We start from the raw sequence: 27,872 nt of genomic DNA, 5'->3' as shown, positions 1-27,872 counted from the left end.
TAATGTCATTCAGTAAGCCTTCCATTAAGGATCTGGAATCATCTATCTAAGAATGTTGTGTGTAAACAAATTCCTTTTTGACATGGGGTTTTTTCAAAAAGTAAACAATGCTTTCCTTCATCCCAAACTCTTTACTTTTTTGGATAAAACTTATCCATTTAGAGTGAGGAAAATTCCCTTATTATCTATTCAGCATCTAAAGTCTTTGACCAATATCCACCTTTTTCTTCACTATTTAAGAGCAGACAGGAGATTTTAATAGGGTGTGTGGCTATCTTCCTAGTGAGGAAGGTGGAGGCAAATAGTGAGAAGAGTCACTCTTCTCTTCTATTTCTACCTATAAAGTCTCAGGCAAATCATATAACTTTCCTTAGTCTCAAAAAATGTGACTGCAGTATTTGGAAAATAATATCTGCCCTAATGAAGGAGCAGATATTCCCATAAATCCTTGACCAATTTCCAGTTATGCTCCAGAGTCCTGAAGATCTATGATGCAGCTTTGAGAGCACAGCACCTAAGGAAGAGAGGTTTAAATAAACAAAGCACATTTGCTTATACTGGTGGCCAATGAGTAATAGATGCTCACAATTAGCAACCAAGAAAATCATACACAAGAAGGGAATGTATAAACTTTAAAGTGCTGTATAGATGTAGCTCATTTTCATTGATGGTCTGCCATCCTATGTCATGAGTAACACTTGGGTCTGGAGCTTCGATGGAGGAGTGGATTTAGGTTCATACTTGGAACTGTTAAAGAAGAACATTTGTTTAGAGCATCTCCTGAATGGCAAACACAAACATCTGTTCTCTGTCAAGGCAAAAGGGTTACTTTTATAAGTCACCTGAGAGTTTGGTTCATCTTTAGACAAGAATTCCAAATTGAACCAGGTCCACCAAATCCACCTTGATTGAAACAAAACTGTAGATCAATCCCTGATCTGCTTTCTCTTCCATCTTCTCAAGGAGAATGTGTACTTGAGAAAAACTAGTTATGTTCCAGAATGGAATCAGGAGAGTCAGTCTGGAATGGAACACACTAGGTTTCTTACTATACTGGGTTTTTCTGATTTATTTGATATTGACTCAAATCCCCAAGTACTATGCTCAAAGACAATTAAGAAGTGAGAAAAGGAGGCAACATGGGAACTGAGACTCTACCAGATTTGCATTGTGCACAAATCACAGCTGTTTAGGACCAGAAGGAAACCTAGAGCTAGCTTAAGGCAAGCTTGACATTTTACAATATGTATTAAAATTTTCAAAGACACAAGTGATTTCTAGTTTATTTTTGTGACTTATGTCCTACATAATTGCTCTAGAGTCATAAAATATGTTCTGTGTCATATCATTCATTTAAACTTTTGGCTCAGTAGCTCATACGTTTCTCTGAAAAGGAAAAAAAATTAGGATTTTGATTAGAATTACTTTGATATCAATTTGGGGAGAATTATCATCTCTATGATATTGAATCTTCCTATTCATATATATCTTATCATTCATATGTATTCCTTCATGTTTCTCATAAAGTTTATTTTTCCTTAATAATATTAACAATAATAATGATAGAAAATACTTATTAGTGTTATTAAATGTTAGGCACTATACTAAACATAGAATATATTATGTAATCATTTAATATTTATAATTAATCATAATTTATTTTAAAACTTTGAATATACTTAGTTGGATTTTCCATAGGTATTTTATAATTTTTGTTGCTTTCTTGAATGGCTATTTCTTGCAGGTATATAGAAATACAACTTGCTTTTGAATACTGATCTGCAAATAATGATAGTTTTTTTCTTTCCCAAATGTATACCTTTTATGATTATTTTTCTTGAGTCAACTGCAGTAGCAAGTTTATACAGAATGATCTGAAATGGACATAGTGATGGCATTCAGTTTGTTTCTGAATTTAAAAGGAAGATGTTTAATATTTCAACGTTAGGTGTGATATTTCTTAATTTCTTTGATCTGCTCTTTATGAAGTTAACTATAGTCCCAATAAATAATTTATTAAGAAAATTTATTTTAAATGAAACATTTAGTTTTATCAAATGTCTTTTCTGTAGCTTTTAAAGTAATTGATATGATTTTTATGTTTAATTGAATTTTTCTTTCTAATAGCAAATTATATTAATAGATTTCTAATGGTGAGCCACCTTGTATTCCTTGGATAAATCCAACTTAATCATGATATATTCACTTTTTAAAATTTATATATTACTTTTGCTGACATTAAAAAAATCTATATTTATGAGTGAGATTAGCCTGTCATTTTTCTTTCTCATACTGACCTTGTCTAGTTTTGGTATTGAGGTTACACTGGCCTCATAAAATGAGGTGGAGTTTTTAAATTCTTGAGTTTGCGTAAGATTGAAATTGACATTGAATGTTTGGTAGAATTTACCTTTACAAACCATGTAAGCCTAGTGTTTTCTTTGTGGGATAATTTTTACCTGCTGATTCAATTTCCTTAATGGTTATATAGAATGATTTAAGTTGTTTAGTTTTTAGTTTTTTTAAAAATATTGTCAAATATAGCATGCCACAAAAGAATATATAAAAGCATATATGTACTATTTATAGGTAAATAATACAGTATAACTTTTTTTTTTTGAGGTAGATTAGCCCTGTGCTAACATCTGTTGCCAATCTTCCTCTTTTTCTTTGTTTTCTCCTCAAAGCCCCAGTATGTAGTTGTGTATCATAGTTGTAGAGTTGTAGCCTCTTTTTCTTTGTTTTCTCCTCAAAGCCCAGTACATAGTTGTGTATCATAGTTGTAGAGTTGTAGCTCTTCTCTATGGGACGCTGCCTTGGCATGGCTTGATGAGTGGTGAGTAGGTCCATGGCCAGGATCCGAAACGGCGAACCCTGGGCCGCTAAGGTGGAACATGCGAACTTAACCACACCGGGACGGCCCCACAGTGTACCTTCTTATAGACTGTCTGTTATATATATATATATTGCCATAGTGGCCTACAAGCAATAGTATGCTGGCAAAGTTTAACAACTTTGTCAGAAAAAAAAAAGTATATGTATATATACGCACACACAGATTTATTATATATTTCATTGATATAAAGAATGTGTAACACAATTTATAAGTAATAATAAAATACACAATAGTCTCTGTTGTGAATTCCATATAGCTACTCACTTCTCACAGAATGCTTTCACTGATTTTTGCCAAATCCTTGTATCCGTTGTCAACTTATGGTTGCAACTGACAGATGAGTGTCATTCAGACATGAACATTGGTTGATATTTTCATTTATGTCAAGGAGTAAGATGAAAGTATAGAAAGCGTATGTCAGAACTTAGAAAACATGGAAGGCATATGTCAACTTCACCTGTCCATAAAACATGCAAATGATTTCATAGTCATTTGATTGGATAATGATATTTGAATACTGAAAAAAAATTCCCCCAATTTTTGTGCTATTTATAGTGTAGCAGCTGTAGACATGACACATTTTTAAATTTCGTTATCTCCATCACGTTAGACAACAATAAAACAATAAATCAAGCCCTGATTCATAGAGTTTGATGATATCCATGGTGTGTATACTCCCACCATGGCCAGTTTCAAGCTATCAATATGATGTCTCTAAATATGGAGTTGGGAAAATGTGCACATTATATATTTGCATCACACAGATATTATAGACATAATTAACCTCAAGAAGTAGATAATAATAAAATGTATCAAAATAATTAGGAAATGATGAGTTTTAAATATTTATCACTTTTGTTGCCCATAAAGCTTTATATGAGCCGCATCCACCCTCACCTCCTTTATCTTGCTAATTCAATTCCCATTTCTCTTCCCCTCACTTGCTGGCTCTACACCAGGCACACTAACCTCCAAACTGTTCTTTGTTTTCTTTCTTTCAATACATCAGATACATTCCTGCTTTAAGAGCAGAAATAGAAGTACAATGATGTACACCTGAAATTTTTACAATGTTATAAACCAATGTTACTGCAATAAACAAAAAATTAAAAAAAAAAAAAAAGAGCTTTGTACCAGCATTTTTGTTAAAAACGCTCTTCCCCCAAATACAGCATGGCTGCCTCCCCCTCTGCTTTCAAGTCCAGCTTCAGTTGTCACCTTGTCAATGAGTCCTCCCCCGGCAAAAAATTTCAAATTCCACCCATGTTCCTCCCTTGCCCTCTGATCCTCCCCATCAACTATTTTCCCATGACACATCACTGTCAGTCTATAAATAATCGACTTATTATGCTTAATTTTTACTGTTTGTCTTCTTCCATTAAATATAAGGCTCATGAGAACAAGGATGTTTGTTTTGGTCACTGACATACCCCAAGCTCCCAGAACAGTGACTGTCACAACGTACAAACTCACGCACAACTCAAACAATTATATGTTGAAAGAAAGAAGGAGAGAGAGAGGGAGGGAGGGAAGGAAGGATGGAAAGAAAGAAGGAAGGAAGCAAGGAAGGAAAGGAAGGAGAGAAAAAGGGAGAGGGGGAGGGAGGGAAGGAGAAAACCTATCATCTAGGCCAAGAAATATGACAGCGTCATGCCCTAGAATTTCGCTCTAAGTCCTTCCTCATCATTTCTTTGCTTCTCTCCCTCCCATGATTTAATTACTACTCTGAATTTTGTGATAATTATTTTTCTCTTTTTTTTTCTTAGGTGTTACTACATTTTGTGTAACCTTAAACAATACATAGTTTAGTTTTACTTGTTTTAAAACTTGGTGTAAATGGAATCATGCTGTATATATTCTTTTATGAAAAGCTTTCCACTCAATGCCGTGTTTTTTGAGTTTTATCTGTGATGACCCAAAGAGCTGTTGTCTACTTCAGCAGGTGTGTTCTGGATCTTGACAGAAAACATGAGACAGAAAAAATCTATCCAAATACTGTGCAGATTTAAAAAAATATATTAAGTATTTAAGTCTTTTAAATAGTACATTTATAGCAATATATAGATTTCTTAGGCCATAAATCAGGTGCACAAATAATGTAACTTCCATTATTTTTCTGTGACCAAACATAGTTACTAGCTGAAGTCTCAATGTTATATGTTTGAAGAAAACATAAGCTTATCACTCAAATGTTTTAATTGAATCAGAGTAAGCTTTAGGATTTAAAGGATTTAATACAGGATTTTTGGGAAAAAAAATTTAGGATTTCTGACCTCCTTTTCCCTCTTCTTTAGACGTCATTAAAGTCGATAGGAACTAATCAGGTGTTATGGATTTGGGATAAGAACCTAGTCCTTGTTTGAATTCTGGACTCTCTCTCATCTTCCCAGACGTACACCCTCCCATCTGCTTCTGGCTATTGTCACCTCCTGCTTCTGACACTGGACCCCTTGTTTCTACCGGTATAGGCCATCAAACCTTTGCTCTCCCCAGCCTGCTTACTCTCGTTCTCCTTTTCTCCTAACTCTTCTCAGGGCCAGAGAACAGGCTCCTCTTTACCACATGACTGAAAACTACGGGGCTCTCTCACCCTGACCTTCCACATAGCCACCTCTACTCTATTCCTTGCACACCGAGAATACTCACCTTGCTGCCACCTCTCAGAATTCCAGAAAAGGGAACATGTCTCCCTTAGTAGGTCTCCTCTACTCCTGGATCCCTGAATTTATCTCCAAAATCTTACTCACTTTCCCACTTGGAAATAACCCAAATTGTGACGGGACTGGTAAAACCCAGGGTCCTGTCTCAGAGACTGTTAAGTATCTAGGTCTCTTGTATCTTTCAACTCTTTTCTCTCCCTCATCTTTCTTTGGGTTCCATAGAATGTGAAGAAATTGGCCTGGATAAAAAAGGAGTTAAACCTCTCCCACCTCCAATCTGAATGCTACCCTTATACTTCTTGCTTCTCTTGGCGAAACCTCAATCCACGTTGGGTGAATGAGAAGCCTAGATATCTTCTGGAGGTTTGGGTGGGAAGGTAGAACTTGACTCAATATTTTCCAAGAAACTTTGTCCCATACATGGATGTGGCTTTTAAATTTGACGACTAAGAATGTATACTTCATTTCTGGGTATTTCGGTAACAACACCTACGCCTGCTTGTCTGAATAGACACGGGCTGTGGGGAACAAAACCAGTATCAGCTCACCAACAAGGCAAATAGCTTTTGTAGTTCTTTCAGGGGAGAAATTAAAAATAATACATGATTGTTAAATTGACTTCATTTAAAGCAATATTACTTAACATTTATCAAGTATATTTCACCACTTTGTAGGAAAAAAAGATTAGAAGTTAATTTCTCTTTTAATTTGAATTATTTGAAACTAACTGAATCATATGATACAAAATAATACATAATTTTAAGTTCTTTGAGGTTTTTCAGTGTGGTTAATACTTTTAAAGACTGTTTCAGAGGGAAACTGACATTTTTGATTTTAAAGAAATCTGAATTGAAAAAAAAATGAATCTTCTCAGTTTTGTGCCAAGGTCTAGGGCCATCTTTAGGCATGTTGGGTACTTGAATTCAGTTACTTAAACTATTTTTTCTTAGAAAATACTTACAGGATCATAAAAGCCATTTTAAAAAATTGAGCACTGTAACAGTGTAAATAGCTGATTTGCTCTCATTTCCACTCAGTATCTAACTTAGGGAATTTTAGGGCCAGATGCAAGGAACTTTTGTCTTGCACTCCCCCCACTGACTCCCACAGTTTCTCGTGTCCCTTCTGAAAGTTCCACAGTTTGAATCAGGCTGATTCTTCCTTTTGCTTTCACAGGGTGTGAAAAAGTTGCCACCGGAACAATAGGAGTAATTCCGTCTGAATGCTACCGTTTTTTTTTTTATTGTGGTCATATTGGCTTACAACATTGTGTAAATTTCAGGTGCACATCACTATATTTCAGTTTCTGTATAGACTGCATCATGTTCACCACAGACAGTCCAGTTTTTATTTGTCACCATACATATGTACACTTTTATCCCTTTTGCCCTCCCCCTACCCCCTTCTCCTCTGGACCCACTACTCTATTCTCCTTATCTATGTGTTTGTTTATCTTCCACATATGAGTGGAAGATGTGAGTGAAATCATACGGTATTTGTCTTTCTCTGTCTGTGAGTGCTACCTTTATCCTCCTCCTTTGCTTCTCTGGGAAAAACCTGGGTCCGTGTCCAGGGGTGTCATCAGGAAACTAGGCTGAGTGACTTCAGGCTCTACTCCCAAACTCTGGCCCTTAGGGTACTTAGAGAGTCTTCATCAGTGAATATTTTCAAATCACTGTTAGCACTGACAGCTGTTAAGCTGCTCAGAAGGAATAAATATGATTATTAGCCTAAGCATCACACCCAAAGCAGTTATGTGATCCCGCTTTCACTCCCAAAGACCTACACCCCTCTGTGACGTTCCTCTGCACTCCTATCTCACAGATCTTTGTTCGAGCTCTGGGCACTTTTTGTTTTTCCTATTTGCCAGCAATCCCTATTAGTCTTTACCAGTTCTCCTCACTCTTCTCCATCTGGTGCTTAGAGAAGATAAAAATAGATTTTTTGAAAAGAACAAAAACATGTCCGTGTTACTTTGTATTGAATTACTTTAAAGGGTATGTTTATAAGTATTTGTTCAGAAAATATCTCAATTATTCCTTTCCATTATCTTTTTAATCACTCAAAACTCTTCATGTAAAACATAATGCATTTTATGTTATAACTCCTAAGCTCCTAGGACTTTGAATCCTAAGCATCTTTTTGAGAAAACATATGCATACTTTTTAGATTTCAGAAAGGACAAGTAATCAGAGGGAAGCAAAGTCTTTCAGAGAAAAAACTAGAGCTTGCTCCATTCTCTCTCTAATTATGATTCAAAAATGTAATTAATTTAAATGAGATCTTTCTAGTCATTTTAAAATCATATGTTTTAAATGATTAGTAAGTTAAATTATATATTATATTACACATTTATTTTATTGTTCCTATTTTCAATTTAATCTCTTCAGCTAACATTCTACATTATATTATCAGTCCAGTAGAACAGGAATATGAATTTGATAGAATGGAACATCTGGAAGATCAGAATTATCAAGTTCTAAGAGGTGGTATTCACCAAAGTCACTTAACCCTAGAAGAGCTTAAATAACAGTTTGAACAGTGAGTGTGCTTGTGTTATTTGTTCATTCACTCACTCATTTATTGTAAAGGCAAAACTCAACAATTTTCAACACTGGCAGCACTTTAGCATCATCTGGGCCGCTTTATTTTTTGAAAGTTCAGGGCCAGCCCTGGTGGCCCAGTGGTTAAGTTCAGTGCACTCCGTTTCGGTGGCCCAGGTTCAGCTCCTGGGTGTAGACCTACACCACTCATCTGTCAGTGGCCATGCCGTGGCAGCTCACATACAAAAAGAGAAAGATTGGCAGTAGATGTTACCTCAGGCGAATCTTCCTTAGCAAAAAAATTAAAATAAATAAAAATTTTTAGAAAGTTCAACATGGCTGATCTCCGGTTCACAGAGGTGGCTCAAAATAGAATGCTTTGGTGCATTTAAATGAATGCAGCAGGACATGGAGGAGGAGTGCAGGAAACTGCATCAGCTCATGGTCAAGACAAGCCAAGTACAGATTAGAGTCTGAGTCATCGCCACCCTGGCAAGCAGTACTCAGGAAACAGCAGTGCATGTCTTGGTAATGATATCCCTTAGATATCTACGTCTTGGGTCACACATCTCTACCCTGGAACGTTTGTCTTTTACTCCTGGGAAAAACAGTGGGCTTTCTTTCTACCTTTGTCCCTGTTCTTTCCTCCTCATGGAATGCAATTCTTGAGTCTCCTGCTGCATACTCTGCTTATTAACATCCTACCTATCTTCCAAAACTCCATTAAAATGCCTTCTCTAAGAAGCCTATCCCTGAGTTACATAAGCATAGAGGTCTTATTCATATTACAGTGGGGTTACTTATATTCTGCCTTGCATTCTCAAAATGGGAAGAAAAATGTTCATCCAAAAGGGCTCTACCAAAATCAGCATTGGAATAGTAGTGGGAGTGGAGAGGAAATTCAGGATCTGTTTCCAGTTCCACATGCCTTACAGAGGTTCTGATGTTCCTCTTTGGAGGTATGTACTACCTCTTCACCCAAAGGGAACCACTGCATATTATGAGATGCTATGATCGAAGTGTGTTGCACATGTAAAAACTACAAAGTCTGACAAAAGTAGTTGAGAACTACTAATGAGCTCATTCCAAAACTAGTTGCAGAGGCTATGTGCAAAACAAATGCCTGTAAATTTTTTTGAGAGCAGAACTCATGAGATGTTCAGCTTTAAATCTCCCGTGGCTCCTGCTCAGGGCCAGGTAAGAGCTCAGTCAGTGTTGAGTAGAGAAGAATTGACTCCATTCTATGAAAGTCTGATTTTAACAGTGAGTCTGTGGAAATGAAATGGTATTATCCGCTATGTTGTATCACATTCTCCTTTGTTAGCTAAAAGATAAAAAAAAAATCTACTGAGAAATGGCAAAAGAGAAAACTAAATGTAGAGGACATTCCCCAGAAGCTCCTCCTCTTGTTCAATGCCTGTACTTGCTATGTTTTCTGACACCCAAAACCTAGTCCCTTGCTCTAATTTTACTTTGCAATATGAGTGATAACTGCAGGAGTTCACAGGAGAGGTGTAGTCTCTGAAAACTATGGGGTAAGAAGTGTGACATTGGAAATTTGAGGAGTAGAGAGGGTGGCAATGTGGAAGAGAGTGGCAGATGGGATGTTGCACTGTCGAGCAGAAGTGATGAGGGCAGAGTCAGACTAAAGACTTTGGGCACGATGTAGGGAAGAGCTCTCTGAGACAGTTCTCTCTTTCAGGTGCTACTCTCCTCTAGCAAGTGTCACCAGAATTTGTAACCAGAATTTGACTGGGTCCTTCACACTGCTCACACTAGGCTAGGTTCAAAACTTTGTTATATTCCCCCAACAATTAACCCAGGTCCCAGTACATCAGAAGCCTTGTTGTCTTAACATTACACTTCAGAGCAAAATGTAAATCTCTTCATTTGTCACCACTTACCTCTGTTCTTTCCCCCAAACCTCTAGTCTTATATTCCTCTTGATTCAAGATCTCTCTTCCTATTTTCCCCACTCTGCCTCTAAAACCTCCTCACTTGCTCAGAACAATTTAGTTTTGGCCTCAAATTTAACCCGTTCAACAAAACAAAAGCCTGACAATTGGCCTAAAATGACTTCTGTAGTTCTTCAAGGATGCCTGGGAGTGTCGGGATGATCATCGTTTGGTTATTATTTTCAACTTTATTAGAATCCCTAGAAAAAATTTAATTTCCTATTACCCTCAGGATTTTTAAAAGTTTAATTTTTTATTACCCTCAGGACATTTTTCAAAAACTTAATCACTGTACCTATAACTTGCCCTTGTAATCAGAAAATCATCATATGATTTACTAAGTTAGATGTTTTCTCATTTTTAAACATTTTATAATTTATTTGAAATGATATTGAATACATAATATTAGAGTCAAACAGATTTATTTAAAATCATATTTATTGCTAGAAAAGCTCATAGATTTTCTCAATAGGAAACAAAAGGTTTTTAAAAATTGGTCTTGTATCAATTGCTTGAAAAACAAAACTAGAAGTCTTTCCCACCAGAAGTAAAGGAAACATTCAAAATTGATGGGAAAGTATTAAAATTTTTAAAAGATCAAATTTGCATTATAATTAGCATGATATTTTAATAGATTTTGATAAATTCATTAATTAAATCTTACATATTATTATTTGTATATGAAATATCTTAAAATGCAATATTACATATTATGTATGAAAGCGATTTTTGTAATTATGTTGGTGTTAATGCCAAACAGAATGCAGATTTATGTTCTCCTAAGAACATCTTTATGTGCCAGGTACTATACTGAGTTCTGTCATAGTCATTATCCTATTTAATCAGCTAAATAGCCCTATGATTTAGGGATTATCACCATTTTACCTATGTGAAAACTGAGATCTGGGGGAAGCAAGCCAGTCACCCTATTCATGGGTTTGTGCATGTATTACAAATGAATCTAACTTTCTCCTTTTTTTTCACAATTTCATATAATACGCAGAAAATAGCTTAGCAACACAGGGAGAGTAAACCCAGAAACAGGAAACAATTTCTTGCGAAACCTTACCACAGAGACAAGAATAGTTGCTTCATCAAATCTACTTCTGTCTAATCTCAACACGACTGGTCCAACAAACCTTCAAATATGCAAGTTATATCCCACAGACATTTTTATTTAAAAATTTTTGAAAATTATGAATTTTAGAGTGAAATTTTATATCACTTATTTATTCACCCATTGGTCATTTATACAAACATTTATTACGGCTACCTACAAGGGAAGAATTGTAGTCTGATGAAACTTATGCTCAGAGAATCTAAATTATTTGCCTAAATTCACACAATTAGTCTTTGAGGAGGCTGAGATTTGTGCCTACTTTGTCTAAATTAAAAGCCAGTAACCTTCTGGATAGTTTATAGATCATGTTCTAGAAGTTAATTATGACAGGTTGGTTTAGTTACATTTTCTAAACTTTCCTCCAGAGCAGAAGGCTTGCCCAAAATGTTTGTTGATGGAGGAACTGTGACAACGGCAGAATTTAGGGGCATTTTAAGTGATATTGTGTGAGTGTGTGTGTCCTCCCACTTGTACTTTTGTGGGCAAGAAAAGTTGGAAGGAAGGTCGAAGTGGGGGGGGGGGGCCTGCATCCCCTAGTGATTATTGGCTGGCTCAGTGATGATGAAGAAACAGCTTCCCCAAGCATGGTAGAACTAGGACAAGTAGAGATCTGTGGTGGTAGGAAGATGAGTGGTCAGAAGATTGCTCCTTACTCAACTGGGAAGTGGAGGGGGTCTCTGAAGCTGATCTACCTTGGGGAAAATTTGAGATTTTGTCCATAGTTGGATGTAGTCAGGATACAAGAAGTTATTTCCAGAAGATTCCACTGATCCACTCCATCCAAGGCATTCATCTTGTTCTTTCCATTTGGTCAAGAGGCACTCTGACAGATGGTCCTTATTGAGTATACATATAATTTTTCTCTTCTCTTGGCACTATCTCGTTATGCTTAACAATTTTAGCTAATACTGTTTTTACCAGAATTTTAGTTGGATCACTCAGAACTTATGACATATGTTGGTTCACATATAAAATTCATGCCACATTTATATACAAATGAATAAATATAAGTAATTCCTATGGTAAAATTTTCAGTATTTATGTTTCAGTATATTTTTTCAGTGTACAATATTCTTTTCCGTGAAAATATATTTATATAACTTTACTAACCTGGAGATATAGTTAATATAAAATCTTGTAAATAGTAAAGGGAAGAAACCTAACCTTCAATGAGTTAAGAATTGCTCTAAAGCCCATATTCACCCAAAATTTGCCTCCTACACTGTACCATAGTGCTTATGAGTCTACCAAATGCTTATGAGTTATGGAAATTACTTATGGTAATTATATTATATTAAAAAAAGTAGGATTATATTGGGCATGATTATAACTTGTGAGATACACATACAGGCAAGAAAAAAAGCTTAATGATTTTCTTGATGGTTTCTCAGGAGATTAAGAAATGATAAAGTGCAATTCTACCTGAAAGTCGAAGTCATAATCTGTGTAAGAGCATTGGCCCCTCTAGCTCTGTAGTTCTATAAAGCATTTATTTGATTTTTTGCATTAGTGTTATTAAACAACATAAGTGGGAAAAAGAAAAAAGAAGGATAAATAATTTTATTTTTAAAATAAACACGGATAGCATATTATTTCCTTATATAATGTAGTCCTACATCCAAATACTTGTATACTATTTGTTAGTAGACAATATTAATATCCTTCAAGATATTCTTAATAGATTGTGAGAGTATCTACACTAGTTGAAATCAAACTGATCTCCCTAGGAATCCAGGCTATCATCTTGAATGGTTTTTAGGCAACAATTCAAATGGAGAAAAAAATAAGTTGAATTAGAAAAAAAAAAAGAATCATCTCAAGATCACCACTGATGAATACAGAAATCACAAAAGCTTTCAGGAGCAAAAGTAAAATATATTGAAAATTAAGAAAAAATATGTCAATTATATTTATCTTCATAATTTTACTACAATAATTCCTACAAACATAGCTGATTATAAATGCTAAGTACAGTTATTTTCACAACTTCTTTACAGCATTTTCTCTAGATTATTAAAATAAGTACGTTTTTTTTTCAGAAGCAAAAAGCCGTTTAAAGAAGCGTAAGTTTTTCTGATCATTAAACATCTCTAAGTAAAAGTTCATGCATGGTGGCAGTTCTAATTTGATCAAAAGACTTGGAGATTTCAATCTACTTGCTGGAAATCTACCTGGCCCTGTGAGAGAAAGGGAACCCAGTTTTGCAGATTGCTCAATTGGCATCACGAACCACATAAATAACAGGTACAAATTCCTTGGTTGACCTGACTCAACTGCTATGGGAATAGACTCATCTGATGGCTACATCAGCATCTTTATGCTTTCAAATCCCTGTACAAATGGCATTTTGTAGCATTTCTCTTTACTGAGATAATATGGTAAGTGTCAATAAATTTTCTTTGAGCAACTAATCACTAATTTTGTCATTTCTGCAATAAAGCTTGTTCTATGTTCACTTTGGATGTCCCTTTTCTAAAATATCAAAAATAGTGTGACTTTCACAAGTTATCTTTTACATTAATTCTACCATTTATCCTTCTGAACAAATGCTTTAATGATTCTCTGCCATTAAAAAATGATTCATAAAAAATTTAAGGGACACATATCTTTGAAAATATGTTTATATTATAGTAGGAGTGAACAGCAGGGGTAAAATGGCTTAATATACTGTTTTTTTGTGGGATTTGAGAATGACAATATATAATTGAATTTAAGATTAGTCAAGGTGTTTTTCTCTTGGAAAGGCTGTTTTTTTGTGTGTGTGGCTCTTTTACACTTTCTTTACTGTGATCCCCTAACAGTTGACTTAATGTTTAATTGTACTAGACTAGTAGGAGTGCCTCAATAATTAATTAATTAGCTGAGACTGGCTGGTGTCTAATATTGAATAATATATTTTCACAAAGAAGTATATTTATGCTCACTCTCTGGCTTTGCCTTCAGAAAAAAAAAAGGCCATAATTTAGTAACATTTAATTTCAAAGATAAGGCATATACTCATACCAAGGAAAGATGAAAAACATAGCAACAATTAAATTACACCCAGGAAGGCTGCATGGATAGAGTTAGGATCTAGGACTCTGGAACTAGACTATCTTGTTCAGTCCTGGCCCTGTCACTTATTAGCTATGTAAACTTGAACAAGTTATTTAATCTCTCTGTTTCAGTTTGCTCATTTGTAAAGTGAGGATCATGAAAATCGTGTCTGTCTCAAGAGCTTTTATGAGAATTAAATGTCAATATGTGTAAAGTGTTTAGAATGTAGTGTTTTCTGTAGTAGTTCTTATTACTCTCCTGGGCTCACATATGTGACTCCAAACTATATGGAGAACTTACAGAAGGCTTCCTTAAAGAAGTATACTATGGAAAAACACCACTTGGTCATAACAATTTTGATATGAGATTATGCTTGTGATAATACATGCAATGGATCAATTCCATCAATTGAGTGAATTGCTACATGGTGAATTGATCTTGACTCTTCTATCACCTTTCCATTCTTAATTAATCCGTCAAGATAGCATATAGAGTATATCTCCCAAATATTTCTCAAATCATCCAGTTTTCTGCACGAGCGAATGAAGGAGCGGAATTGTCTTATTCTGAGTGGTTGATACAGCTTCCTAATTTGTAGAGCTGAAAATGAACAACTTTTATCTAAATACTTTCTGTTGTGGATTCTGCCACTTAAGATACTTGCCTTATTTATTTATTTATTTACTTATTTATTTATTTATTTTGGCATAGAACTCTTTAGGAAAAAAAAAGATTCAAAAAAAGAATATTCTGTAGACCTAAATGCTCTGAAAAAGAAAAGATTTCAGCTAATCCAGCAAACTAGGTTTATGGCAATTCACTTCTTTCCCAAAAGAACATTTTACCATCTTAGTTTTATCCCTTAAAATTTGCCTAGATTTAGACTTTATAGACAGTCAAAACTCTTCAGTTCTCCTGAATTTACTTCTTCTAGGACTATTGTTCATACTTCGGCTAATATAATTTTCTCTTGTTAACTATAGGAATCTAGAAAAGTCCCAGAAATCATGCAAAAACATTTATAGCTGAAGTCTTTGACCTCTCTTGTATATATTTAATTTCTATGTTTTGTTCTTTGTCCAAAGAAGAAATTATGAAAAGTGAAGGGGAAAGGAAAAGTGATCCAAGAGATCTCTTCAGGTGGGATTTAGTATACAAATCTTAGAGGGAAAATGGTGAAAACCTTCAAGAATCTGCTCCAACTTTATTTCCCCATCATTTTCAAAATACAACCTAGGCCCATTCTTTAGCAAGACAGCTGGTAGTGAGCGATCTTGGAAGCCTTGCACTAATTTTAATTTGTATCAAGAAACATTTTTGTAGGTAAAGAGAGAAGTTCAACACAAGAACCCACTCAATAATATTAACATATCACTCTGGACATGGGATTCTTTCAGAAAGATCCTCTGTTCCCACATCACCCTTCCATCTTGGCTTAGGTTTCTATAAAATATGCTGAGCAAGTCTGCTAATTAAAGAAAACCCAGAGAGATCAGTAAGAAATAGAAATCTCATCAAATAAAATCAGTTCAACAAGAATAAGATAATATTTTGATGTTAGTTTGATATAGGCATAATAGAACACCCATGATTTATTTTAGATAAATTTGCCTCTATCATGAAATTAATCCTGTTATATGAGTCTTTATAGATTAGAGATCATACCACTGCCCACAATCTTGGCTGGATGTTGTAGATCAATAAAGTGCTTTGTGACTAATTGCTTACAGTGCTTTTATTTTAAAGCATGAATTTATAAGTGTTCTTTAATAGGAGCAACTTATATACACGTCCAAGAGAAGCAATTTATTCCACTACTACTTTCAAAAACTGTAAGTAGATGAGATTAACTCTCTCCACACATCCCTTCAAATAGCCCCTCGTCATAGCCTAGGAACTTGTACATAGGAGACAAAGAAATAGCATGGAAGGCATTTTGTAAGAACACTAGTCTCTCATCCCGGGTTAAAGGGTAGCTAGATATGTGGGATTGATTTCTATTTTGGCTGATTCTTGGGCCTTAATCAATATAGCTACCAGCTTAGCCCTCTAAGATTTGGTGATGTGAAGCTAAATAAGATGAAAAAAACAATTGTATATTTAGGCATTTGGTAACCCTGATTCAACTCAGTCTAAAAATTGGTCAAACAATATGTACAGAATATCATAAGGGACATCTAAAGACTCCTAGAATTTTGGATTATGCGTACCACTAGTATTTGCTGACTCTTTCCTCTGTAGTAGGTACCCACTTGCTGAAAATTATGATGATGAAGCTTTTTGAGCATTCTAAGTAGTTTTAGTCGCCATGGGAAAAAAGAAGAACAAAATCAAAGGAGACATACTTTCCTGACTCTTTCTTCTCTCATCCTCCCCAGATGGAAACTCACACGAAAAATGCTCTCTCCACTGAAGAATTTGATCATAAACACTAAAAGTTAAGAAATCTGTGATGTTTGCAGTCTTTACGTCAATAATTTTCAGTCTTTCCTTGCTATGTTGGAATATGCAAGGAAAACTGAGTGCAATTTGAGATCCCTAAGGTTTATAGTGATAGTTGGCTGTGATGTTGCAGGATAGAGAGTCAGATATCATCAAGACAAAAATGATGACAGGGTTTTCGCTCACACCTTTTGATTTTTTAAGCATAGATACTTACTACAGCCATATATTTATGCTGGATTTTTTTCCAGCTTTATTGAGATATAATTGACATATAACATTGCACAAGTTTTAGGTTTACAATGTGTTGATTTTATATACTTATATATTGTGAAATGATTACCACAGTAGGGTTAGGTAACATCTCCATGACCTCACATAATTACCATTTCTTTTTTGTGGTAAGAACATTTAAGATCTACTCTCTTAGCAACCTTCAAGTACATAACACAGTATTGTTAACTATAATCACCATGCTGTACATTAGATCCCCAGAACATATTCATCTTATAACTGGAAGTTCATACCCTTTGACCCAAATCTCCCCATTTCCTCCACCCTCTAGCCCCTGGCAACCATCATTCTACTTTATTTCTATGAGGTCAACTTTTTTAGATTCTACAAGTAAGTGAGATCATACGATATTTGTCTTTCTATGCCTGACTTACTTTACATAGCATAATACTCTCAAGGTCCAGCCATGTAGTCACAAATGCCAGGTTTTCATTCTTTCTCATGGCTGAATAATATTCCATTGTGTGTATATATATACCATATCTTTATCCATTCATCTGTAGGTGGACACTTGGATTGTTTCTGTATCTTGGCTATTGTGAATAATGGTGCAATGAACATGGGACTAACATATTTTTAATATCGTGTTTTCACTTACTTTGGATATATATCCAGAAGTGGGATTGCTGGATCACATGGTAGTTGTATTTTTAATTTTTGAGGAACCTCCACACTCTTTTCCTTAGTAGTTGTACCAATTTACATTCCCATCAACAGTGCACAAGGGTTCTCTACACCCTTGCCAATACTTGTTATCTCTTGTCGTTTTAATGATAGCCCTTATAATAGGTGCAAGGTGATATCTCAGTGTGGCTTTGATTTGCATTTCCCTGATGATGAGTGATTTTGAATATCTTTTCAAGTACCTATTGTCCACTTTCCATTTTTAAGTTGGCTTGTTTTTTTGCTGTTGAGTGGCAACGAATTCCTTATATATTTTGGATATTAACCCCTTTTCAGATATATGATTTGAAAATATTTTCTCACATTCCATAGGTTGCCTTTTCATTTTGTTGATTGTTTCTTTTGATATGCAGAAGCTTTTTAGTTTGATGTAGTTCCATTTATTAACTTTTGCTTTTTAAAGCTTGTGCTTTTGGTGTTATATCCAAAAAATAGTTGCCAAGACCAATGTCAAGGAGTTTTTTTCTTATGTTTCTCCTAGGAGTTTTATAGTTTCAGGTCTTATTTTTAAGTCTTTAATCCATTTCAAATTAATTTTTGTGTATGGTGTAAGGTAGGACTCCAATTTCACTCTTCTGCATGCGATTATCCGGTTTTTGCAACACTGTTTCTTGAAGAGACTATCCTTTCGCCATTGAGTATTCTTGGCTCCCTTGTCAAATGTTAGTCAAGCATATATGTGGGGTTTTATTTCTGGGCTCTCTATTCTGTTCCATTGGTCTGTGTGTCTATTTTTATGCCAGTAACATGCTGTCTTGATTACTATATCTTTGTAGTATGGCTGAGTATGAAATCAGAAAGTGTGATGCCTTCAGCTTTGTTTTTCTTTCTCAGGATTGCTTTGGCTATTTGGGGTCTGTTGTGGTTCCACACTAATTTTAGGATTATTTTCTCTATTTTCATGAAAAATGCTATTTAAATTTTGATAGAGATTTCATTGAATCTGTAGACTTCTTTGGGTCATTTGGACATTTTAAGAATATTAATTCTTCCAATCCATGTACACAGTATATCTTTCCATTTATTCGTGTCTTCTTCAATTTCTTTCATCAATGTCTTAAAGTTTTCAGTATACAGAACTTTCACCTCCTCAGTTAAATTAAATTCATAAGTATTTTATTGTTTTTGATGCTATTGTGAATGGAATTGCTTTCTTTATTTCTTTTTCATATATTTTGTTGTTTGTGTATAGAAACACAGCTGATTTCTGTATGTTGATTTTGTATCTTGCAACTTTGCTGAATTCATTGATTAGTTCGAACAGTTTTTTAGTGGAGTCTTCAGGGTTTTCTTTGTATAAGGTCATATCATTGGCAAACAGAGACAATTTTACTTCCTCCTTCCAATTTGGATGTCTTTTTTTTACTTTTCCTTGCCCTATTGCTCTTGCCTGATTACTGTGTTGAACAGGCATGGTGAGAGTGGGCACTCTTGTGTTGTTCCTGATTTTAGAGGAAAAGCTTTCAATTTTTTACCATTGAGTATGATGTTAGCTATGGGCTTGTCATATATGGCCTTTATTATGTTGAGGTATGCACTTTCTATAGCCAATCTGTTTAAGAGTTTTTATCATAATAGGATGTTGTATTTTGTTAAGGGCTTTTTCTGCATCTATTGAGATGATCATATGACTTTTATCTTTCATTCTATTAATGTAGTATATAATATTTATTGATTTGCATGTGTTGAACCATCCTTGCATCCCAGGGATAAATCCCATTTGATTATGGTGTATGATTCCTTTAATGTGCTATTTAATTTGGTTTGCTAATATTTTGGTGAGAATTTTTACATCTATCTTCATCAAGGATATTGGCCTGTGGTTTTCTTTTCTTGCAGCACCCTTATCTGGCTTTGGTATCAGGGTAATGCTGGCCTTATAAAATGAGCTTGGGAGTGTTCCCTTCTGTTCAATTTTTTGGAAGAGTTTGAGAAAGACTGGTGTTAATTCTTCTTTAAATTTTGATAGAATGCACCAGGGAAACCATCTGGTCCTGGGCTTTTCTTTGTTGGGAGATTTTTGATTAATGATTCAATCTCCTTGCTTGTTATTGGTCTGTTCAGATTTTCTATTTCTTTGTGATTCAGTCTTGGTGGGTTGTGTGTTTCTAGAAATTTATCTCATTACTCCTGGAGTCATAAATCTCTATTATTTCTCCTCCACAATATTAGCAAGAGAACATTTGGCTCCTTCTTGAAACCCTTTACTTTGAAATCTCCCTAAGTATAGGACCTGTGTGGCCCTTGGTATTTGAGTCTTTCTTTGCCTGTTTTTTACTGCAGGTTTTGCTACAGAGAATAGTAGTAAGAAGAGTCTTGTTTCTTAGAAAATGCTGCTCACACTTCTTACTATCAAACCACTTACTCTTCCCTTAAGAACTGAATTTTGAGTCTTAATAACTTGTCAAAGCAGGAAGATGAAAAATGTCACATTTACTCCTCACTTCCCAACTCGAAACTCACAGATATATTTCTCCAGACAAAGAATGCTTTCACTCTTTCAAATCAAATAGAAATGTGCCCCTTTGGGTCAGGCAGTTAGCACTGTCTGACCAAACTCTTCAGGTTAATAATAGTGAAGTGCATGGTTCTGAGATTGAAGGCCCAGCTCTGCCTTTTAGATCGTATGTGGCCTTGGGCAATAAAAATTGTTGGGAGATTTAAATGATAAAATGTATGAAGCAATTCACACAGTGCTTGGTACATAGTAAGTATTCCCTGAACGTTAACTATTGTTTTTCCGGTTGTTGCTGATATTATTAATAATAATAATAAACTTTGTCCTTCCTACTCATTAATTTATGCTTTCTTACACATTATATATGATTTAATAGATCAAGATATAGTAACACATTCGTGTTAAAATACATATAGACTGATTTTAACAAGAATTTAAAATTTAAAGTTGTTTGTGTATTATATTCTTTTTAACGTTTTTGTATAAAGACCCAGAATTTAAAATTTGATCACATCTTCTTCACATCCATGTTTGGATGTGGAAAATACCCAGAACTTTATGAAAAATTGTAGCCAGAGATTGCAGATAAATGGTAAGATATATAATGTGTGTGCATCATTGTTTTTTTTTCCTGACATGGTTAAAGTTGAGCAATTTGAGAAATAATTTCTAACAATAGTGGCATTATATTATAAAATTGCACATTGAAAATGAAACCATCAACTAATTTTTTAACTTTCAAATTGAGTAGAAATGGCAACAAACCAACAAAATCAAGAATTGATTTTTAAATAGTTCCCTAGACCCAGTAAACATAAATAATACTCTATTCTACACATATAGGAGAGTGAGAATTAATGGCTTAGGATTAGAACAATACACCTCAGGTTTTTTTGTAGGATTATCCATAATCAAACAAGTTTAATTATGTCCAGTATTCTCCATTTAGGCACAGAAGTGGATTTATATATTGACATATTTAAATATTTTTACTAAAGCAGTTGAAGTCTTTTTTTGTTGCTTAATCCAGCTTTAAATAGAAATCCCAATTAACCAGACTACTAAAAGAAAGCCAAAATGTTTCTATCATTTTACAAATTATTTTTTCCAAGTTTTAACTTTTGAAACTGGTTTAGGTGAATATTTAGGTTGGTATTCTGTATGTAATTTTTTCTATTTATAAAAGATGAAGAATATGTGAAAATTTTGGCACACCTCTCAGACTTAATTTTCATCCCATCTTTTCCCTGATTGAGAAACTAGAGAAGTCTTACATTGCCTGTCATGTGAAATTGGCTCTAAGAGCCAAATCCTAAAATTTCCACAACTGGTTCTCACCACTTTTCACAGCAGTGTGGTTTGAATGGTCTTTACTTCACTTCTCCAGGCCTTTCTCCATTGCCACCCTCCCAACTTCCCTACCTTGAAGGGTAATCAATGCCCTTATATTCTCACCATCTTTCTGCCACCAAAGCCTGCTTTCTTTCAAAAAGATTCAATCACACAGACCCCTCCTAGGAATAATAGCATTTTCATAGGTGTTAGAGCCTTCCTCTAAAGAGAATGACACTGAAAGAGAAATTATTGCTTCAGCCAGGGGGTAGGAGCTCTGAGTCAACTTTTCTCAACTGGCCTTCACTTCTTCTTCTTCGGCACATCTTTTTCTTTCTGACCTCCTGCCTTGGCTCAGACTCGACACTACTACCATACTTCCTTACTCCCCGCAGTAGGAACACACTCCTACCTGCATGCCACCAAAACATATGCATCCCATGGACCCAGACTAAACTCTTTTAAGGAGCCAACTCAACTACCTCCCACATTGTTTAAACTCTAGTTTCAATGAAACTTAAACACTAAGATTTCTGGCTATTTGATGTGGTATTAGATCCCCAAGTTGAGTGTAATTTCACTGAATGGCAGATGAATATGAATAGAGATCTTTCATTTTCCAGAGGTCACCTATAGAACTCCCTACATTGATAGGTGCCTGACATCTGAGCATTGGGCATATAGATTCATTCCAGAGTTTGCCAATGTAAATTGATGTGTTTGGTTTTGCATTAGTGGACCAAGAAATAACTTAGCTATATTATTGCTATATTTCTGTATTATATAACACTTTATAAAATATTACTTCCTCTGACTGTACAGGCTTGGAGCTAGCACATTTGGGGAGAGGTGGCGTTTTTCTTCAGCAACTCCACCTTCTTTTTCTTGTCATCTTCCTTGGTGCTTAGTGTTCAGTCTTCTCGTCAATTACTGTTACCTTCATGCACATAGCAAAATTTATCCTCAGCCAGAAAACATACTTACAACTATTTCCTATCTAGATGCATTTAAATTAAGAATATTTTCCCCTGATGCTGAAGATTTCTTATTCCTAACCTATAAGGCAAATTATTTTATACCAATACCAAAACACTGATTAGAATCAGAAGCTCTGATTTATCCTACATTACATCTCTCCAATGACTGTAACTTTTAATCTTTGATCATCGATTCATTCTAGTTATTTGCAACATAAGCTACATAAATGGACCAAAAATAAAACTGAAGCTGCCTAGACAGATCTGCCTGCATAAGGAAATACTGTTACACATAGCAAAGGTAATATTTTTCCCCTGAAGAAATGAGAATGCAGTGTGACTCAGAACTAGTACTTCTGTTGAAAAGACTGCACAAACCAATTTTGTGCTCGGTATTTTTCAAACACTATTTGCTGTTGCTGCTAAATAGGGAAAGTCAATGGGAGTATTTTTGAGGGATAGTTTGGGGTTCTGTCTCCCAAACTCTCCCAGGCTATGATGCCTTCGAGTAGTCAGTTATCCCTTCTGACCACGTGTTCCTCATTTCTAGGATGGAGATCATACTGATGGTTTTCCTACTCATATGCAGGGATTGTTGCATCAGACAAGTGAGAAATATATATGAGTGCAAATATAAACTATTAAATTAACTCAATCATTTTTTATATCTACAGGAGAAATGATCTTTTGTTAATTATGAATTCTATGTATTGAAAAAATACACCAAGCACATCAAATTTGTTATTTCTTTGGAAATTACTATTTAGGTCAAAACTAATTTTTTAAAAGAGAGTAGATTTAAAGTCTGTTTAAAGAAAAATATTAGGTAACTAAGAGGATAGGTGGCATAGAGATACGGCAGAAATGGTGAAGGTGGCGTGCACGTGATCGTGGTTTGGGCACTGTGGAACTAGGGGTCAAGAGTCTGGTTAGACTTTGTCAGAGCGATCTAGCCACTTGACAGTTTTGAAACTTTGGGTGGATGTCAAGCTATGTCTCAGTTTCTGCAATTGTTAAAGCCCACCACCTAGGTTTGCTGTGAGGATTCTGGTAATTAAGATGAGTGAAGCACTTAAAATAGTGCCTGCCACCTAGTAGTTGTTCACGAGGTATTGATTATTATTGTTGTATTTTCAATTGTATAATAATTTATCCTAACAGATTATTTTTCAAATAATAGTTACGCAAGACCATAACTGGGCAACTGGCGTCTCTAACATCCTCTTGATAGTCTGCCTTGTATTATTCCCTCCAAGTACTATTTGTATCATCTAGGAAACTAACATATTATGATTCTGATATTATAATAGCTCAGACTGCAGCCTAAGAGCCTAGATTAGCTACATTTAGAGGATTTCTGATTGTTTTGGCAGGTCTGTCTCTCCTACGACCCCTATCCCCTCCCTAGCCGCCACCAAATTTAGACTTTGTTTATAAAGCAAATCCACAATGTTTCCATCATTTTACAAATTACTTTATTCAAGTTTTAACATTTGAAATTGGTTTAGATGAACACCTCAGAGCTCTTTGGGATGAACAGAATTACCTGAGGTCCCTTACCTTCACAACCTTTTTCTGGGCTGTCAAGCATGCTTCCGTGCACTTGCTTTGAACAGACCCATTGCATTTATCCCTAAGCGGTAGCTTGCTATGTACGTGAGCTTGCAAGTCTCTTCAGTAAAATGGCATTGCAAGGTCACTTTACTGGTCTTGTTGAAATAGCAATGAATTAAAGCCAATCATTTTGACTTCAGGTTGTCTGTTTGTGGTCTGCACTGGAGGAAATCACTTGATTATTCTGGGCCTGTTTCTTACCTGTAAAATGAAGGTAGACTAGATCAAAGGTTTTAACTCAGGGTTATACTGATGGGGTCTACACACTTGAAAGAGTGATTTTTACTAACCTTTAACTGAAATTTTGGATTTCCTTCATTCATAGGCAACAGTACACAGAGTAACATTTGTGGTATTTGTGTTTGTCACCAATAGAAATCATAGATATTTTCATAACATATCTAAATTCATGGAGAGACCTTGAAGTGTCATTTGATATCATTTTACTTCACAATTACATGGATGATAGACCTGCAGCTAAACCTTGTTATTTAATGCCTTAATAAAGACATATATTACTATGTCACATCATTAGGATTACCTAAATATGTTGATAATTATATTTTCAGATAAGTGAAATCCTTTGTAATTCTATGTATTTACTTTATTTATTAATGAATTTTATTTCGAGAAGGCCATAGGTTTCACCAATCTGAAAGAGGAGCCCATGATTCAAAAATGTTTGGAACCTTGGGCAATATGGATGTTTCTCAAGGTCTTTTACATAGACCATTTTGGGGCCATGAAGAGCATCTAAGAGGATTTTTAATGGATGCAAAAATGCAAATCACTTCTTCTTTTCTGGTAGAATGATATGTCAGAATGACATGACTCACTTTTTTATGAAAGACTAAGGGTTACTTCCAAGTAGTATTATCCAAATTAATTGTAAGTGTTCTACAACTACAATTGTAAAGGCAACTACAACAACAATAACTTAATTGTTATTAAGTAAAAGTAATGTGATTTGAATTTGCTGAGGTCTCTAATTCAGTATTTTCCTATGCAATCTGGCTGCCATGCAATTGCTTGGCAGTGTTGTGTATGTGCCCCTGAAAACATCTGGAATTTTACAGTTTTCAAGGAAAACACTTTGTTTTCAGTGCTGCAAAACTCTTATCTTGAGTTGGTCACAATTTTTAATTGCTGCTTTTCTAATCACATATGTACAGTTACTCTTGGATGTAATCTATGTCTCATTTTGGGATTTATTTTTTTGGAATTGCTACATTGTTACCATTTGATAATTTTGTTCTTCTCCACTGTTTTGTTACTGGTGAGTTCTTTATCCACTAGATACAAGAGCATTTGGTGGTGTGGACCTCAGTGTGCTTTGCTCATTGCAAAACGTCCTCTCAAAAATTTTGAGAACCGGAGAATTAATTACTTATATTCCTTTCTTTTAATTCAGTCTATTATTTCCACTCTGTTCTGTTCTGTTCTATTCTAGTCTGTTTTGTTCTGTTCTAATCTAGTCGTAAGTAACAGGATATTAAATCAGAAGTTTAAGCTGCAGGTCTAAGATGATAAATGTTGGAAACAAATTGACTTGTGAGATAAGAATTTCAAAGAAGATTCAAAAGCCAATTATAGGATGCTTATAACTCTCACCCAACTCAAACAGATGAAAGGGTCATGTTACTGATGGTTGAAAAAGGATTTGTGAGGAAGACTTCTTTAATGAGCTCTCTGCTATCAGGAAAGATATAGAAATGCTTCCCTCTTCATCTGAAATCAAGGGAAGAGAGCTTCACCAGGACCCTTGGGGGGCTTGAAGTTAAGGGGATACTGGGAATGGAGTCTAGTTCTTACATGAGAGATCTAAAGGGTTAGATGATGACAGATGAGCCAAAGGAGAGGAGGTTGTGTAGGTTGCAGCCTTTGCTCAAATACTTTATGGAAACAAATGCCTTACGAGTGTTTTATGTGAACCAAATGTGGCTCACCCATATTTGGAAGGGTGATAGGACCTCAGCAGACAGAAGCTGGAGATGTACCAACAAATTTCCAGGGGCTGTGGACATTGCAAAGGAACCAGAGTTTCCTGTGTCCATACCAAGGTGGTGAGAAGTCTCCAGCCATGGTGCTTGGCAAGAAGTCCCTGACGGGCTGATGAATGTGTTCACAGAAGAATCAGCTCTAAACACCTGCCAGATCTAGTGAGTGCAAAGCCATCCTACAGTGATGTTAATCGAGTAGGAACTTTGCTGCTTCTCTCAGCCCTCTTCTCTCTCTTGTTCCAGCTCAGGAGTCCAAGGTAGCCAGTTGGGGGAGGGTAAATAAGAAATGAAAGAAACATCAACCATGGCCCAGACACACCATTTCTGGGCTCTGCCGTAAGCTCAAGGTTGGAAAGAAATCTTATCTTTGTTTTAAGATTGATCTGTATTATATGTGACTCAGACTTCTAATGTCTGAGTTGAGACTTTGGCAACTTATCGTGATCACACAATGTTTTTATTATCTAAGAATGATTGGAAAAGTCATGATATTACCTGAAATTTTGATTCTGGGACAGAAGATAGGTTTCCACCATTGAATATATTTTAAAGAGAAAGTGAGAGACAAAATAATTTTGCTTTGTGATAACACTCCATCAGTTTTATATGTTCACTAATTTTATAAACTCAATATAAAATCTGTTGCAACTGAGACAACACAGTCTTACAATATATGTTGAAGGAAACATCTCAAAGTTAATTGGTGCAAAGTTTAACTGTTAATATATTTTTAACCAAATTTCAGACAGAAAGAACATTCCATCATATGTGAGTGTTTCCTGAAATATCAAGATATTTTGAGTATTGACTCCAAAATTAATTTCTGCTAATTTTATTTACTTTCTAATGCAGTAAGACTTTTTTATCTGTACAATTTGCTTTATATTTCTACTTTTGATAGGTTCTCTGCAACCTCTCTAGAAATGTTGGAACATTTTCCATGCTCATGTTCTTTTTTTTTCTTCAAGGTTTATATAGAAGGTGAGTGATTCTAAGATTATAAATTCCATTAGCTTGTTTTGGCAGATTATGCCTTATCTTAAAAATTACTATTCTACTATACTCGTTTGTTTTAAATTCATAACAACTAAGCAATGTGTGGTAAAAGACACTGATCACTAGAGCGTTTGTTTAAAAGAATTTGTTGCAATTAAAAATATTCAGGAAAAACATGCATAATTTTTACATTTGATTTAATAGATGTTTAAACATGTCTCATCTGTTTCATTTGTGTATTCCCAGATTAAATTGCAACTTCACAAAGTTGTATAACCACCAGGAGATGACTTGTTATACTCTATAAATCCACAGGCTGAAAAGAAAACCTTTGGCTACCATTGAAGAAATGTGCCACAAAATCCACTATAAAATCCAATCTTCAACATTCTACCAATTGCTTCAGTTTTCTGAGCTTATTCGGTTTTTTCACAGGCCTATTTTGTTTTTATTTGTTTGCTTGTTTTTTAGGAGAACCTGATCTTCATAAGAACTCAGAAGATCTAGTAAATGCCGAAGAAAAACATGCTCATATGCATTCATAGATTTGAAACACTTTAAAGGCTTCTGTCATTTTAACCATGAGAGGTAATTTTATTTTTCTCTTGAGAAATATAATTTCTGAAATTAATGGTTTGTAAAATATCATTAGAGACAAAGTTATCTTAGTTATCTTATTTAAATGCCCTCCTTGGGGCCACCTCATGACCTAGTGGTTAAGTTCAGTGTGCTCTGCTTCAGCAGCCTGGGTTCAGTTCCCAGGCATGGACATACACCACTCATTGGCGGCTATGCTGTCGCAGTGACCCACATACAAAATAGAGGAAGATTGGCACAGATGTTAGCTCAGGGTAAATCTTCCTCC

At 35.1% G+C, this 27,872-nt stretch overlaps 1 protein-coding gene across 2 annotated transcripts in view; it reads left to right on the top strand.

Annotated features, from left to right (window-relative positions):
- The window catches only part of PDE1A (phosphodiesterase 1A), a 322,799-nt gene extending 295,210 nt beyond the window's left edge, over nucleotides 1-27,589 (top strand). For both annotated transcript variants that reach the window (XM_014784666.2, XM_087434959.1), the window contains exon 14: nucleotides 27,479-27,589. In XM_014784666.2, coding sequence (XP_014640152.2) covers nucleotides 27,479-27,552 — 74 coding nt within the window. In that variant the 3' untranslated portion in view covers nucleotides 27,553-27,589. The remainder of the gene's footprint in view (nucleotides 1-27,478) is intronic.
- Nucleotides 27,590-27,872: the final 283 nt, after the last annotated feature.

The sequence above is a fragment of the Ceratotherium simum genome, chromosome 9 (genome assembly GCF_057802395.1).
Source record: "Ceratotherium simum simum isolate JZ-2026a chromosome 9, ASM5780239v1, whole genome shotgun sequence".
In the NCBI taxonomy this organism is placed as follows: Eukaryota; Metazoa; Chordata; class Mammalia; order Perissodactyla; family Rhinocerotidae; genus Ceratotherium; species Ceratotherium simum.
Note: the sequence above shows the minus strand (reverse complement) of the source record. Positions and strands in the feature narration are given on the sequence as shown.